Below are 17,667 nucleotides of genomic sequence, written 5' to 3'. Positions count from 1 at the left end.
CCTGTGTAATCAATGTACTGTTTATTTATTCATTTTTAGTTATTTCACAGTAATTAGTATCTAGTTCATTAAATGTTGAGGCAGAGGGTACTTGTTGTAGCTCTGGTTTTGAGTGAGAGGCCGTCAGTAAATACTTGGCTGGGCACAGGGAAACAGAGATTTGTGTGGGTACATGAGACCCCAAAAAAGAGGGTGGATCATGGGGAGTACCACCAGTTGGTCCAGGAGCTTCTCCTCCATGATGGCTGTTCCTAGGCATATTTTAGGATGACTCAGGGGAAGTTTGACAACCTGCTGTCTATCATCGGGCCGTATAGCTCTGGGTATCCAGCAACTGCTACCACCAGTTTCTCCTCCATTGTTTACCAACTATAAACTTGTTGTCGTGACCACCACAGAAGGCCCGCCTCTCAAATGAACAATGGGAAAAAAGATGACGAAAGAAGAGATGAGGTGGGGTGTTTTTCTGCTTTGACTTGACGTTTTTTCAACTCAAGAAGTTCAAAGCTTTCTGGCAAAAACGACAGGCACCTAGAGCGCAGAAACATGAGGCATGTTGCAACACAAAAACCATGGGCAAAAAGCTTCATTCTCATTGAATACAGTAACAAAAAGGCGCCTCTCGTGGCTAAAACGCTTTCCATGTGATCAGGGCCCAACCGACTTCAGAGAACTACGGCGATGAAGGCCCCCTGTTGCATTGCCTAATGTCGCTGTGCGTCAGCCAAAAAGTTGCACATGAACACACCACAAGGACTACAGCCGACCTGCATGTATGTTCTGCGCCTGTCTAAGAGGAAATAACTCTGACACACCAAGCTGATGGTCAGTTGTCGGTCAATGTTGGGTCATCAGTGAGCATCTGTTGCCCTAGTCAATGCAGCGTGTCCCGCACCGTTGCCCCTTGTTGGCACCTGTTTTTAGCTGATTAGGCATGTTAAATTGGCGTTGTTGTTTACTGTCCTCACTTCCGTTTCTTGTCTCGTGCACTGAGCTGAACTGCCAATCAGAGTGATTTCATTCATGGATGGGCTTTGCTGTTGCCAACAATGACTTATGCTGATTTAGCCAAAAGCGGGTGCCAACGAGGGGCAATGGTGTGGGACACACCACACTGACTGTGCGACAGATGCTCACCGACAGAACTCTGTAAGGTGGGGGAGATATGGATTAGACTAGAATCATCTCTCTAGCTCCCAGGTGAATAACCTGCTCATTTGTTTGGGGGTGGAGGGGGTCAGTTGTAACGACAAAATTAAATAAAAATCTATGTTAAAAAGAAAAGAAAGAGAGAGACTGCTGTGAGATCAGGCAATTAGGCCGCAGCGATGTCAGTCTGAAAATGAATAGCAAAATGAAAGCAAAAGGACTGTTTTTCTAATGACGCAAATTTGGTGAAATGAGCACCTGATGACCTCAGAGAAATTCCACTGCTTGTGTGAGTGTGTGTCAAGGTCAGGTCCAGGGTCACTTCAGGAGCTGACTGTGTAATGAGCTGCTGTTGTAGTAAATCAGGTGCTCACATGTAGACGCAAATACATGTAAATCTGGCCCACGGAGCTCTTACAGAGAAATCAGGGAGGAAGTGCTGCCAGGAAGAGGCTCTGTAAGTGAGGCCATTCAGAACAGGTGCCAGTAATTTATCCTTTGGACGTGGTCAAATGACACGTATGATTTGTTTGAAGGACACCTTAGAGTTACACATGTTCAAACCATCAAGCAATTGAAATAATGACTGCTCTCCCTCCCCTTGTTGGGATGAGACAGGGGTTTCTTTCTGTCCTCTTCAGATTAAATATGACTAAACCTACCTATTTGTTTTGATATTTTACCACAGAGTTCAGCCATGTTTAACGGTGATGCAAAGATCGAGGGTGTATGATTGAGCTGAATGCCAGCAGGCTGTGGACCAGCTCTTTTGCTCTTTGTCACACAGATTTGCTGATCTGTGTGTTTTCCCGCCCGCCGACCTCCCACCTTCCCTCCTCTCCCTCCCCTCCACCCTCTCCACCCTCTCCACCCTACCCGGAGCTCTGACGGGAAGTGGTGACATCACTGTTAAACAATGTCTGTCAGGCCCACCAGACCACTGGTCCTTCCTGACTGACACTGCCACTACCAACCACACAGAGCTCACTGTCATGCTTCTGCATTTACAGTATGATAAAACACTCACAGCCTCTATAATTTACTGAAAGATTAATACAGCAACTTCATTTACAAAGTATATTCACAAGTTTGAGGTTGCAACCTGATTATGTCTTTTATTTTTCCTCTTCACTGCCGCCCAAATGGAGTTAAAGTGCACCCTCATGAAAAAGATAAAACTGTCCCATCAAAATTACGGTGGTTAAATTACCAGTGGTATAATTAAAAACAAATGATTATTGTTTGTCAATGCAGCACAGTAAGCAAATGACACGTGTGACATCTCAGCATCCAACATAATGTAAACATGCTAATTTTCCACTTTCAGATGGATTATTTGGGTTAAATGAAACTTTTGATATCCAATTATCCAAAAAATATATATAATTTATATTTGAATGGACAAGTACAATCCTGCACACTTTCTGACAGTACTCTACTTCGTTTGCATGCTTTTTCCAGGTTCACTGTCTAAATCTGAAGTTCATGCTGTTCTCATGCACTGTTCGTACGTTTACCTACGAGAAGTAATGCACCAGAATTTGTTTATAACTCACGTAATCTTGAAGGCTGCAATCACGTGACCAATGTGCTAACAGGAGTAAAGAAGGAGGTAGTATGAAGTAGTATCCTAAAGTAGGACTTTTCCCCAGGAGTCCGGTGTTTGTGTCTCATATGAAACCAAGTGAACTTTGAGTTATTTTAAGGTACATCACCAGCATGTTTCCTTTCCTAAACCTAATCTGCGTAACTTTATTTGCCTAAATCTTACCTGTGTAACTTAGCATTATGTACATAACTTCATTCATTCATTCATTCATTATTTTACATAATAGCTTATGCTGTTGGGGGTCGCCGGGAGCTGGAGCCCATCCCAGCTGACATTGGGCGAGGGGTGGGGTACACCCTGGACAGGTCACCAGAATATCACAGGGCTGACACATAAAGACAGACAACCATTCACACTCACATTCACACCTACGGACACTTTAGAGTCACCAATTAACATGCATGCGTTTGGACTGTGGGAGGAAGCTGGAGTACCTGGAGAAAATTAAATTTTTCAGAATCTTATCACTTCCCATTTATTTGGCCGCTGCCTGTCAAAGTGTCGACAACTATAGGTTTAGCAGCTCACTGCGATTGATAATGATCATCAACAGCATTATTAATGAACAAACAAACACCTTAATTTAGCTTCAACAAATCCAGAGATGCAACTTCTGTCAGTCTTTAGCTACATATCCCGTGAATTTATAATCCCAAATGAGAGTTATTTATGTAACTACAGTCCTATGAATTCTAGATGACAGCTAGAGATGGTGCATGATACCAGGCAGAATTAGATATAACTCTTCACACCACTTAAAGTTGATTAATGTGTTAATATGACATAATCGGGATGGCGTTGACCTGATTTGCTTCTGTACGTTATGATTGATCATGTGATCATCTAAATTGTTGTCTGGTGTCTTGTAAGCCCATCAGTTACTCGATATTAATACATTTAAGGTCAAGTAAATCTTTGACAAACAAACAGTAAGAGCAGTATGGGGCTTATCAAATAACATAATGATAATGTATGAGAAGGAAAGCGTTACCATAGCAACTGTAGATATGTTGAGATTGATGCCTATCCTTGAAATAGGTTTAAAACACAATTCAAGTGTCTGATCTTCCTAACCATTGAATAAGGAACTTAAATGTGTCCATGTGCAAAAAATGTGTCTGTGGCTTTGTTCAAGATTGATTTAGACTTTTGTATATTCATCACTAAAGACAAACAAAGCCTTATCATGACAGATGGCCAAAGAGCAGGCGGGTCAAAGAACATATGTTGTGCAGTAAGAAGTCTGTAATAATTCCAGTTATTTACTGAGGAAAGTAAGTAAAGTAAGTATTCTGGTAGTCAGCCCACAAAACAGGGAGATATAGCCTTCAAGATTTAAATAGTGATGTCAAGTTAGCAATATAATCATGATTTATGAGCCTGAGGAGCTGATCAACACATCACTGGTTTAAGTCATCTTATATGAACTCTATATTGTGCAAACAGTTTTGAATATTTTACAGCTTACATTATTAAGCCTCTTGATTAGATCATTTCTGGGAGTTCACAAGCTTATATTAAATTTGGATGTTTGTGGTGATGCAGTGGTGGGAGCCAAGTGATGTCAGATGCAAATGCACGATGATTCATTAATGAAACAGACATGAGAATATTCACTCTGGAAAGCTCAAATGATTAACCAGTGAAGTTATTGTTTACTTAAAGGATACGTCTGGTGAATTGATCTTACTAACAAGTTTTTGTCTGTGTAGCCAGAGTCACAGAGCTCTTGTTGTCCAGAACTATTAAAGGAGCTTTTCACTGCTGAAAGGATGGTCCTCTCACAAACTGGGCTGTCTGTGCAGCAGAAAGGCAAATATACTTTTGAAATTGGTGCTTCATGACCAGAAAAAACAGAGAAAAAGGACTCTGGCATTTGCTTTCACTTAAGAAGAAGAAAACAAGTACAACTAATTTACTGGAACAGTCACAACACTGTTGTTGAGAGTCGTTCGACAGAAATGATGGATTTTAAACAGAAATAGATGTTGTGCGACACTTTACTTTCATGTCATGCACTTGGAGAATTTTTTTATGTTGCTGACAGTGTCATATTTTGTCGCGTAATGTGTTTGCAAGTGTTACTATAGAAACCACGGAGAAAGACGTTTTAAATCCACACTGACTCCGACCTGCATTCAGCATTGCTGTCCACAGAAGCAGCCATCTGTCGGCAGCAGCTCCTTGGGAGCTGAGAAGAAAACAGCTGGCCAAACTGACTTCACCAGGCTGACTGACAGCAGACATTTTCTGAACTACAGTAGTTTTCACGTCAGTGCCACGGGAGATAAGATAAGATAAGATAGTGATCAACAGTGTTTGTATTCACTGAGTAATTTTATTTTTCAGCCCACCGAAACAAGTGAAGGGAATCTGCCACTCACAGAAGCTGATCAATCAATAAAAAATAGTTAATAAGTTAAAAACTTAAAGGGATAGTGCACCCAAAAATGAAAATTCAGCCATTATCTACTCACCCATATGCCGATGGAGGCCCTGGTGAAGGTTTAGAGTCCTCACATCCCTTGTGGAGATCGGCGGGTGGAGCGGCTAGCACACCTAATGGCAGACGGCGCCCCAGACTAACGTCCAAGAACACAAAATTGAATCCACAGAGTACCTCCATACTGCTCATCCGTAGTGATCCAAGTGTGCTGCAGCCCCGACATATAAAGTTGTTTTGAAAAACGTCATATGAACTCTGTTTTTAGCCTCACTGTAGCCTGTAGCTCTGACTGCTTCTCTGTGCTCCGCGCTCATGTGTGTGCACTTGCGCGAGACCAAATAACGTTTTTCGAAACAACTTTTTATGTCGGGGCTGCAGCACACTTGGATCACTACGGATGAGCAGTATGGAGATACTTTGTGGATTCAATTTTGTGTTCTTGGACGTTAGTCTGGGGCGCCGTCAGCCATTAGGTGTGCTAGCCGCTCCCCCCGCCGATCTCCGCAAGGGATGTGAGGACTCTAAAACTTCACCAGGGCCTCCATCGGCATATGGGTGAGTAGATAATGGCTGAATTTTCATTTTTGGGTGCACTATCCCTTTAAATACAGCAGGATTTGTGTGATTATAAACAGCTGTCTGTGCAGATTACTCTTTACTATATGCAACACAAACAGACTCGGACCATATAAAAACACAGGGGGTTCTGGTTACCATGGAGATGACTGAAACATTTCACCAAAGCATCAATTGAAAACAACGTGCAACTGTTTTATTTTTGTCGAGCGCCCAGCCATGAATCAGCATTTAATCTTGTGGCTCTTTTAGACTTTATAAATGTTATTGAACCAAATGGATCAAATCACAATAGTGAAACGAGTCATTTCACAGGTGTTGTTATGGTCAAAATAATCAGCTGATTTGCAGACCTGTCTTTCCCAATGTAAGTCTATGGGAAAAAGTCTTTCTTGGACCCAATGGCATCAGGTGACGGACCTGGAAGTTGTTCTTCCATATTTGGCCACTATGTAAAATTGGCTTCAAAGCCTGGCGCTTTTCCTGAGGGCTTTGCAGATTCTCATATCACAGCTAAACAGTGCAAAAAGATATCTTTCTGAAAACATTTTTAGGTGGGAAATAGACAGTACGGCAACAGAAACTGGTTTGTATTTAATCAGCACTGTCTAGTTTTACAGTTTGATCTGAGTCTAGTCTGAGTTTGAGAGACACAGATGGCTGTCTTTCTCAATTCACTTCTGTACTCTTTGTGTTTGTGGTGGCGGCGGCCATTCAAAAAAGAGGAAGTACATCAGAGCAACAGCCCAAACGCCAGCACAATTTTCACTGGGAGATGAGAAGGGAGATCTGGGCACTTGTAGGATAGAGGGAGGTTTACCATAGTTCATTGACACATACTACACACACTATTATGATATAACATATATAAAGCTGGTTCAGCAAGCATTATTCATCCCTGTATGAGCTAATCACTTATTATGAAGGTATAAATCATGATGTATTCACTCCGTCTCCCTGCCTTCATGATAAACATTGAGATCTACTGTGTATGTGGAGTTTTAGCTTCCTCCTCAGTGGGTTTTTGTCTTCAGCCTCTGGTGCTGAGTCTTTTGCTGTTATCATCCCAGAGGAATTGTCTGGTATTTTTGGCATTTGAGGCACAAGTAGATAGCTGCGTGCTTTTGGTTACTGTGCAGAAAGAAAGTAAAGAAAGTCTGAACAAATTAGCCAGCAGACACGCATCCCAGCCGGGTGACGCTAATACAATAAGTAAATTAATGATTCCCTTTTATCGTGGTGCCAGTGAACTTTTCTCATGGACGTGAACACTTTTCCTTTTGTTATTGTGGATTGGTGAACTTTTGAACCTTTGGTGATTCAAACAAAAACATGCATTAGATTTTAATGACCTTTAAGGAGGCAGGACATATTGCTGCAATGTTTATAACTTGGCAAGATGACATTTAGTAGCTACCTAGCTGAAGATTTATAGCATATATTTTTAAACAAAACTAGCTTATTACATACAATGGTACAATGGTGTATACTGGCTCATAAGTGGAAAGAAAATGCAGCACAGAAATGCCCAAAACATGTTTGAGGTCATTTAGAAATTATTTTAAAAACAGCATTTACAAGTTTATTTTTTCAACTGTAAAATATCCCACACAGTACATATTTTTGCTGTGATAATCAATATTTTTTACATTTACCTTGGACCAAATAATGTATGCAGTTTCAAAAATGAACTTAATGACTCACTGGCTAAGGGGAATGGTAGATGAAAAAATCCACCGACCAAACATATTTTAAAATAATAAATTGCCTGTTTGTGTCACATACACATTAGTTTCAGTAAATGTAACTGACAAAATAAAGTCTTATGTTTAATACAAACTTAAAGAAGAGACTGGAGCAAAATCTGAAGCAAAATTATTTCAATATATAGATCAGCGTTTAATTAATTAAATCCTGAATGCCCCCCAAATGTTACTATAGTATTTGCTATTAAATATACTCAAGGATCAAACATAAAACTAAATTTAAAGGTTTTGTGAAGGGGATGTAAATCATTTCATTCAGCCTAACCCTTCTCATCATACTCCTCACTCTCTACCACAATCACCCTCTGGCGTCAAGTGATAGTTCAGCGGATCAGCTGATTTCCCATACAGTTAACAGTGCTGCTAAATAAGGACCGTTCAGGATGGTCAGGTTTGCATTAGACGCGCTGTTTAGACATGCATAAAAAATACATCTGCTGACAGCAGAGGAGCAGCAGAGCAGTGTGCCAGTAAATGACACGAAAACGCAGTAGAAACTCAGCATAGTTTTTTTTCTTACAAACTTGCATCCGTCAGTATGGTGGATAGCCCTCTGAAATTTACTCACCAAATGGATAAATCTACCTGCACTGGGCCCTCAGGGGGGTTAATTTCGGACCATGAACGTATGTAATGAGATGTGTTGTATATGTGCTCCTTGGCTTTGAAAGTAAGACTTAGTTACCACTGTGGGTAGTAAGCTTGCTAGTAGCCGAGCATGCTAACAATTGCAGCTTATAAATACGCTGTTTAAGCTATTCTTTACATTTGTCTTGTGTTTTGAGTGGCTAATAAAAGCCACCCTGAAAACCTTGTAAATGTCCGGAATCTCTTACTACAAGCCAACATGGCCTGCTGTGCCTACAGTTATGGTAGTGAAAATATGATTTGATGCACAGGGAAGGGGTTTAGCAAACAGTCAATTACAAAACATCTTTCTTTATAACTGTAAACCTTTAGCCATGCCCTCAGTTGTCTTGGTACAGTACTTCAAAGATATCACCTGACCAGAATCAAAGAAGTAAAACCTCTGAAGTTTCAGCAAACTGCCTCACGAATGTGCCTTTAAATATCCGACGCTGGAAGCTGAATTCCACCCGCTTATCCACCAGTATGTACTTATCTGCCACCCACTGAGCAGGATGCAATCTGTCCTTGTCTCGCCATGTCTTATCAACTGCTAATCTCATCCAACCACAGCAAGGAGGCTCCCTAAATGAGCCTTGCAACCACAGAGACAAAGACAAGGTTACCCCTGTAATACTCCTCTATTCAGCATAATTTCATCCCTTTGAGTCTGTAACTGTGACAGTTTCTTGTGTCGAGGAAAGAAGAACCAGTTTCATCCATTTAGTTCATTTTACACATATTCATGAGTTTGTATTTGTGTGAATCTGATATCACAGAGTTTAATTAATGTAATCTTTTCTCTGCACCATGAGCTTAGCTCAGACAGGATTGTTCACACACTCTGAGAGCTAAGTTAAAATTTCCCCAGCCCTCTGTCTTCCCTCAAAGGCACTTGTGCACCTCCTCCTTCCCGTCTCCCTCCTCTTTTTCTTTCCCAGCCCTCTCCCACATTCAGGAAACTGGAGCGGAGCCAAGGACCCTAGTCTCCGTTTCCGGGAATCTGTCCCACAAAGCCACAGTATAGTAGATTGGCTCTGACGTGGGAGCCATTGTTAGAAGCCCAGGGCCCCCATTGTCTAAGGGAGGAACAGCAGCACAAACAAAACCCCCTCTTGCGGAACGAGTAGGAGGAGCTGTAGGGGGGAGGAGAACAGGGGAACCTCAGCTATTAATATATATATAGTGGTCCCACGAGGGATATGCATATTAAACAAATACCAAGAGAAAGGGAGTATGTGGAGCCTGTTCTTTTCATGTCATTTAATCAAATACTTTATCTGTCCACTGTGATAGTGTGGACATGATTGGAGAATACTACACTGGTTGTCCGTGGGAAGGTGTGATTTTTAATGGTACGCTGTGTTGGGCTGCACGATATGAGGAAAATATGTGATAACATTGTTGAAAAGCACGATAAGTATACTACTTGTGATAAACAGATATGAAAGTGTACTCAGTTCTGCCTATCTTTCAGTAAACTGCTAAAATGCAACGAATTGCTTGTTAAATTAAAAAAATGTAAAGAAATAATTTCCAACCTTTCATTGAATTCGGTATTTTATGTAGGTTTTTTTTAGTGTGTACAAATAATGGAGTGTAAAAGGCCACCCACACCAAAAATGATGACTATAACAACAATGTGAGCATCCACACTGATAAACTATAGTGTTTTGTAAACAGTGGCGCCAAGCACGAGCTGTGTGCTCCAGCAGTGTCGACAGCTTAAGAAAATGGATATTGACAACCTGTAGCTATTTATATTTGTCTCATCAACTCTGTTAATAATCATAACATAACACTTAAACCTGCCACTGATTTCAAGGGTGAGCCTGATTGTGTCCAAGATGTCTTTTTCTTGATAGTGGCTTCATGAAGCCATCTTGTGTCATCAAACAAGCGTATTTGATGAGTCTCTCCACAGCGTCATCTGCCGTGTTAGATGTGTAAATTCAGGTGGATTTTAATTGGCTGTGAGTGTTTATATCATTCATTGAATCACTCTGAAATTAATCCCAGTGATATTGTTCGCCACTGTTGTCATATAGTTGTGGTGTGGACTCTGCGATCTCTTCGAGTTAGTACGATTTTTAAAACTTTGTTATTGTTGTAGCTGTCGTTCTTGGTGTGGACAACCCTTATAAATCTTGTCATCAATCAATCAATCAATTTTATTTATAAAGCCCAATATCACAAATCACAATTTGCCTCACAGGGCTTTACAGCATACGACATCCCTCTGGATATGCATATTAAACAAATACCAAGAGAAAGGGAGTATGTGGAGCCTGTTCTTTTCATGTCATTTAATCAAATACTTTATCTGTCCACTGTGATAGTGTGGACATGATTGGAGAATACTACACTGGTTGTCCGTGGGAAGGTGTGATTTTTAATGGTACGCTGTGTTGGGCTGCACGATATGAGGAAAATATGTGATAACATTGTTGAAAAGCACGATAAGTATACTACTTGTGATAAACAGATATGAAAGTGTACTCAGTTCTCCCTCGAGACGAGACGAGACGAGACGAGATGAGACGAGACATCCCTCTGTCCTTAGGACCCTCACAGCGGTTACTAGGATGTTGCTAGGCAGCCACCAACGATTTCAGGAAGTTACTGTGACTACCTAAGAAATGGTCTGGCACACCGCAATTTCCTGTTTTTACACCTCAGTTTCTTGGCTTTTGTTCCTGCGATAGCCATGGCTGGAGGCATGATGTTTTCAGGTTGTCCATACATCCGTACGTCCCATTCTCGTGAACGTGATCATAAGAACACCCTGACGGAATTTCTGAAAATATGGCAGAAACATCCACTTTGGTGGTCAAGGTCAGTGTCATGGTGACCTTGTATTTCTCATTATTGTGAATGCAGTACTCCAAGAACAGCTCAAGGGATTTTTTTTTCATATTTGGCACAAATGTTGTGACTTTGAGTCAACAATGAACTGATTACATTTTGGTAGTCAAAGGTAAAGGTCACTGTGACCTTGCATCCGTCTCATTCTCGTTAACGTGTTATCTCTCAAAACATTTGAGGAAATATCTTCAAATTTGGTTCAAATGTCCATATTGAGTCACGGATGAACTGATTAGCATTTGGTGGTCATAGGTCATGGTCATGGACCCTGTCTGTAGCAAGATCACTTGAGGGAATTTCTTCAGATTTGGCACAAACGTCCACTTTGATTTAAGAATGAACTGATTAGAATTTGTGTTTTTGGCCATAACTCAAGAATTAAAATGCAATTATGACAAAATTTCACACAAATGTTTAGTAGGATATAATGATCAAGTAATGACATTTTACATGCCAAAGGTCAAAGGTCAGCTTCACTGTGACATCATAATGTTCTGCAAAAACACTTTTCTGGTTATTACAAAACATCATATCTCAGGAACAGAAGGGCAGACATTTGGTCAGATACTGAGTTGGTGACACTAACCTTGGGTGTCCACCGTGAAACTGTGCTGACTGTATAGATTTCCTGTGCAGCGGGGGATGGATGTAAACTGAAAAAGAAACTTGACTGGTTCATGGAGGCATACAACCGTGAGGCAGTTATTCTAGTTTATGCATTTAACAAGCTATTTATGTATTTGTTTATTTCAGATATGTGTCTTTACTTTGCTGTGTGTCTCTTTAGGACCCCAAACATTCTCAACAAAGACCCCACAGACAAGAAACCCAAGAATGAGAAATCCTCCGTCTCCCTCAAACATGAGTTTGACCCCACAGGTAAGAGACAGATCAGAGACTGACTCTGATGCTTTTGTTTTACATTTGCTGTGAAGCATTTTGTAAATTCGGTGTGAAGGTTTAACTGTAACTGGCTAATCAGATGGATAACAGTGTTTCCTATAGTCTTCATTAGTTTATTACTTTCTTATTGTAACTTGCACAAAAGCACTTTGCATTTAACAGTGCTGACACATCGTGATGAGGTTGAAGTTTGAGCTGAAACGATTATTTGAATATTTGATCGACAGAAAATTAACTGACAGCCATTTCGATAAATTAAATCAGATTCAGTTTTAATCTAGATTAAGATTAATCAAGAAATATTGGGCAAATGAATCAGTAATGACAATGATTGCAGTCACAGCTTTGAGCGCAAAGAGTAAACTTTGATATACATGACATATTAAGATTTTTTTAAACCCTGGTGTTGTTCTTCTGTCCTCTTGAATAAATTTGTCTCTAAGGTTCATGTTATAATATGTCACACATTTGCTTTACACTTTAACATATGAATTGTTCCATAGTCTTTGGCTTAGGCGCTGGTGAAGAGGTGAACAGAGGTGGTGTGAGTGTAGGCAGGAACAAGTTGTCAAGGTGGTTGCCTGGGTTTCAGGGTTGACATTAATCCGTCCTGCCCTTTTCCTCACCCTGGAGGCTCCTTCATGGAGGCCAGAAGACAACCAATTATCCACTCAGCTCTCTCAGATAATTCTTTGAAGTGGGAGAAGGAAAAGGAAAAGCAGACCGAGGCAGATCGTGAGTCACTCAGCTTCCTCAGTGGCTACAGGAAGAACATCCCTGATGGAGGTTTCTTTGAGGTCTTTGCAGATTTCAGGGTGTTGGTGAAGTTAGAGAGTAGGTGTATGAGTACATTTACAAATGGAGGCACAGGTTTGGCTTTGCTGTGTCACAAGGACTTGGCAGATACAGATGGGTGCTGTTAGCATGTGGTCGTGGGATTTCCCAAACTGTCAATAGAACAGAACAAAGGGTGGGTTAATAGATATAAATAGGTCAGAGCCATAGAAATAGAATCAGAGTAGAACAGACATTCTCATTCAAATAAATATAGCAGGATGGTCAGAGCAGTGTGCATTTTTGTGTGCACACAAACCGACTTGTGGCGAGTTGTGAATTCACTGAGGTAAGGTTTTAAAGTAGCAAACAACCAAGCTTTGGAGTAGTAACGTTAGGTTTTAAATAGGCAAATCTGTTTCAAAATATTACTGTAACTTAGGGTTTCTTTGATTCTCTTTGAATCTTTGATCTTGCATATTGTTATAATATAAGTTACCTGGTTTTAAAGGCTGCATTACAGTTAAATGATGTCATTTTCTGAATTTACCAGACTGTTCTAGCTGTTCTATTATTTGCCTTTACCCACTTAGACATTATATCTACAATACTGGTGATTATTTATCAAAATTTTAACTGTGTAAATATTTTGTGAAAGCACCAATAGTCAATCCTACAATGTTGCAATGTCGATATGAGGTATTTCGTCAAATATATAGTGATATTTGATTTTCTCCCTATCACCAAACCCGACCACAGCTGTTATTTTCCTGTTTCTTTTGTTGCTGTTAATTTCATGTTTCTTAAAACATGTAACGTTACTGTCGCTGCCTCCAAAGAATGAGCGAAAGCCATGTCTCTAACATGAACCCCGGAAAGAGTAGCTGTTGCCTTCGTAACAACTAATGGGGATCCAGATAACAGCTGACAGCTGAGAGGCAGCGAAAGATAGGGAGGATAAACATTGTACAGATCTGCTTATTTTCACATCTAACTCGGTGAATTAAGGGTTTATTTCGACCATCAGAACTGGTGATTGTTGGAAAAGTGGCCTAGCTAACTCGGAGGGTTTTGGTGAGTTTTACTTTGTTTCAGTTGAGCATGAATGAAGTGTGTTTTACGATAAATTAACAAGGCAAAACGTTAGTTAGGTGAAAGATAGAAACTTGAATTAGTGTACAGTTGTATTTTTCTGTTTAATAAGAAAAATAGTTGTAAGAAAAGGCCAGAATTGAGTTCTGAAACTAGTGAGTGTGACACACTTTACCGCAACACTGACATGTGGGGCCCTATTTAGATGGTCTAAAGCGGACGGCGGAGGGCGCATATTCCATGTCGCAAGTGTCATTGCTATTTAGATGCAGGCGTAGTTGTCATTTTCACGCCCTGCGCCCTCGTCGTCTGTCTAGCAAATGAACTTGCGCTTCTCTGGGTGTGTTGGTCTAAAAATAAGGAGTGGTCAGGCACAGTCATGGCGCGTTGCTAGTTAGATGACGTAAAAAGCAAATGCGCCAGTGACCAACAAAAACCTGGTCTAAAGTCAACGGCGCAGTATTTCGCTGTTAAACAAGTTAGTAATATTCGTCTCTAGGCGGGTGCACAATGTGCGTGCACTCTGCTCAGACACACACAGAGCAGCCACACATATGCAAAAGATAACAAATAAAAATATGATTACAATGTGAAAGGTTATTATTGTGCACTCCGTCTCTCTCGCCAGGCTGTGACGGAAATATGCCATCTCCTGTCAGCTGATCTGGAGACGCATGCCAACACTCCCTATATCCTCCCCGTTGCTGTAAAAGTCACTGCTGCACCATATTTCTTTGCAAGTGGGTCATTTCAGCATCCGCTGAGTTCAATTGGAGGCATATCCCAACCTGCCATAAGTTCGGCCATACATGCAGTCACATAAGGCCTGACATGCCAGTGAATTTATTCAGTTCCCCAAGACACCTGACAGCCAAAATCGAGTTAAACAGGAGTTCTGGTTGTGACGGAGCGGCTCGTAGCTAATGGGTACCTGTCTGTGGGATCTCCACCTGTCAGTGAGACATGAAAGACGTGCAGTTTAACCGATGAGAAGCGGTCATTATGCGCGACTATTACGCACGGTTGTGAGGTGCGCAGCGGCAGATCTCACAGCAAACTGTTTATAAACCAGTTTACCAGTTTAGTTGCAGGAAATGTTTAGTTGTTAAGCCATTTCTCATAAGTACAGACATTCACTGTATATCCACTAAGAGACGAAGGATCCATTCCACACACCTGAGCCAGAGAAAAAAGAGGGAGAGAAGGAGAGAGATCGAGTTTCTGTCTTTGATGAATGAAGCCTTACTGTTTTGCTAGCATAAATATTCACACTGCGCATGGGGAGACAGAGAAAATATTAAAGCGTCAAATTGCGGTAAAAGATGCTGTATAAAAGACAGGCTACAACTTTTTTTCTTTGTCCCCCTCTGGAATTATTCTCTAAAATTTTACTGTTTATTGTCCCCTATGAAATGGGATTTTCGCCCCTGTCCTCAGCTGTAAAACGCTCACTCTTTCCAGTTGGTAGGTCCGCCATCTAACTAGCACTCCGCCATGCGCTCCAATCGCGCCTCTTTTAAAGGGAATGAGAGGTGACACTCTGATTGGCTTATTGAATGATACGCCCAAAACACACCCATGACTAATTCACAGAGTAAGTCCAACCCTTTTAGACTCTCCGCCATGGCGCACAGTCTAAAGACGCGCTGTCTAACTAGCAAGTGACTGGGACACGCCAATGCGTGCTATTCATTCTGTTTCTATGGTTAAAGGTATCCTGCGGAGTTTTTGACCACCAGTAGCGCTATGGAGCAAAACATTTTTTACAGTCACATTGGCAACACAATCCTTAGTCCTGGGTATTGTTTCACTAGACTGAAAGCGATCAGATAAGGATGTAAACACTCCACAATATAAAGATATTAAAAATCATAAAACATAGCAAAATGTTTTACTCAGTTTTACTATAATTTTTATTGTTTGTTCACATAATTTTTATATATTTTCTTATTTAAGTCCTTAAAGCTAGTTTTTTCATTCACGTGCAGTAAGGCCATTAGGAGCATTTTAAGGAGGCAGGAGGCAGGAGGCATGATTTCGTGTACAGATTATCTGTCTCATCTACGTCGGTGTGGATACAGGCTAGTGACAGTTTCAGAAAATATGACAAATAGTTATTTCTTATAAAAGTAACCAACTACAGCTATAACTATCCTTCACTTAAACTTAAACAAAGAGTTTTATCTTATTCTTATTATATTACTCTATAAAGCATATCAAAAAGAGAAGAGAGGGAAAACATCTCTTGCTGGCGAGTCCAGTTTTTGTTGGAAAGAGAGCAGACTTCTATTTAAAACCCTTTTCTGTTTCAGTCTCTTGATTTGTCACTTCCTGTGTGGAGAATTTTTCCCACAAGCCGAAGATTGCACCAGACCATAAAACATCATACCATGACGTTGGATCATCTTTGTCACATCCAAAATTAGGTTTATCTGATTTAACTACACCTTTAGTAGCATGTGACGCAGTACAACATGTGTGTGTGTAAATGACAGGTCTTGTCCAGCGGTGTGTGATAATCCAGAGGGATGAGAATGGCTTTGGGCTGACTGTAAGTGGAGACAATCCTGTGTTTGTGCAGCTGGTAAAAGAAGGTAAGACTCAACACTCGCACGTCTTTCTGTCTTTATGTGCTTATGAGGACCCTTATTTACATAATGCATGTTCTCACTCTAACCCTAACCTAAACCTGAATCTAACAAGAACCTTAAAACCAAGTCATAACCTTCAAGCAGCCTTTGAAGAAATTAAAAATTTGCCAGAGGTTTAAACACACTTGTAGAAGCAGCATCTCTGACTCTGTTCTGTCTTCTGTCGTTATAGATGGAGCTGCAATGCGAGCTGGTGTTCAGACAGGAGACAGGATCATTAAGGTGACACTCGTTCATGTCCGTCTTACTTCCAGGAACAGAAACTGAACTGTTTTTTCAAAAAGAATCTTATTTCATTTAGTTTATTTGAGTTGATCCCAAATACACCATGTGTACACCAAATCTGCTGCTCAAATAAGTGCCCTACAAATGTGTTGTTGGTTTTGGTTTTTTGTTGGATTGTTGACAACAAAGCTACAGACTATGACCAGCCTTGACCTCAGCAATATGCCATGGTCGAATATTAAAAAATTCTCTCCCAATGCTTTTTGTTTTCTGACAGGTTAATGGGACATTGGTCACACATTCAAACCACATAGAGGTTGTGAAGCTGATAAAATGTAAGTACGCACTTCTAGTTAGTTTTTCAGTTTACTCCATCACGTCATTTTGATGGCACATTAAGGCCCGGATCACACTGAGACGCATCGGGCTAAAACAGCATGGTGCGCCTGTAGAGTGGGGCTGCATGCGCAACTTGGCGACCCAATGTGATCTAAGAAGAAACACACTCAAACTAATCTCCTGTTGTCTCCTCCATGCACCCCTCTAAATCTGGTCTCTCTCTTTCTCTGACTAAAAGACAGTAGCTTACATGAAACTATCGCAACATGAGATATGAATCCTCCCTTCTCCCTTACATATGTCATAGGTCTCAACAGCTGATTTGCTAGTTGGATGGCCTATTTAGCAGCATAGTAAATGGCATCATACTCACCCAAGACATTTACCTGGCTGCTCATGCAACTCCATGCACGTGCTCCCTGGTTAGTATTAGAATATTGGGGTGACCTTTATTGTAATGAAAGGTTCAGTGTCCAGAAATGGTGTAATGGTGATTTTGTTACCTTAGAATGAGTTGTTTGTATCTGCATAGGGAGCAGGGCCTCATCCACGGAATCCAACATGATTCACCGCTACAAACCGAACACTGGCTCTAGAGAGGGCCACTCATGTTTTTGCGACGGCCTCCGTATTTAGCAGCCTCCC

The 17,667-nt window shown here is 40.9% G+C and overlaps 1 protein-coding gene across 2 annotated transcripts in view; it reads left to right on the top strand.

Annotated features, from left to right (window-relative positions):
• Positions 1–17,667, top strand: part of LOC126387712 (rho guanine nucleotide exchange factor 12-like) — a 52,505-nt gene that overhangs the window by 7,319 nt on the left and 27,519 nt on the right. For both annotated transcript variants that reach the window (XM_050040343.1, XM_050040342.1), the window contains exons 2-5: positions 11,826–11,917; positions 16,303–16,401; positions 16,631–16,680; positions 16,961–17,018. In XM_050040343.1, coding sequence (XP_049896300.1) covers positions 11,826–11,917; positions 16,303–16,401; positions 16,631–16,680; positions 16,961–17,018 — 299 coding nt within the window. The remainder of the gene's footprint in view (positions 1–11,825; positions 11,918–16,302; positions 16,402–16,630; positions 16,681–16,960; positions 17,019–17,667) is intronic.

Source organism: Epinephelus moara, chromosome 3, assembly GCF_006386435.1.
Source record: "Epinephelus moara isolate mb chromosome 3, YSFRI_EMoa_1.0, whole genome shotgun sequence".
Classification (NCBI taxonomy): domain Eukaryota; kingdom Metazoa; phylum Chordata; class Actinopteri; order Perciformes; family Serranidae; genus Epinephelus; species Epinephelus moara.
The sequence above is the reverse complement of the archived record's forward strand: the minus strand, read 5'-3'. Positions and strand labels throughout refer to the sequence as shown.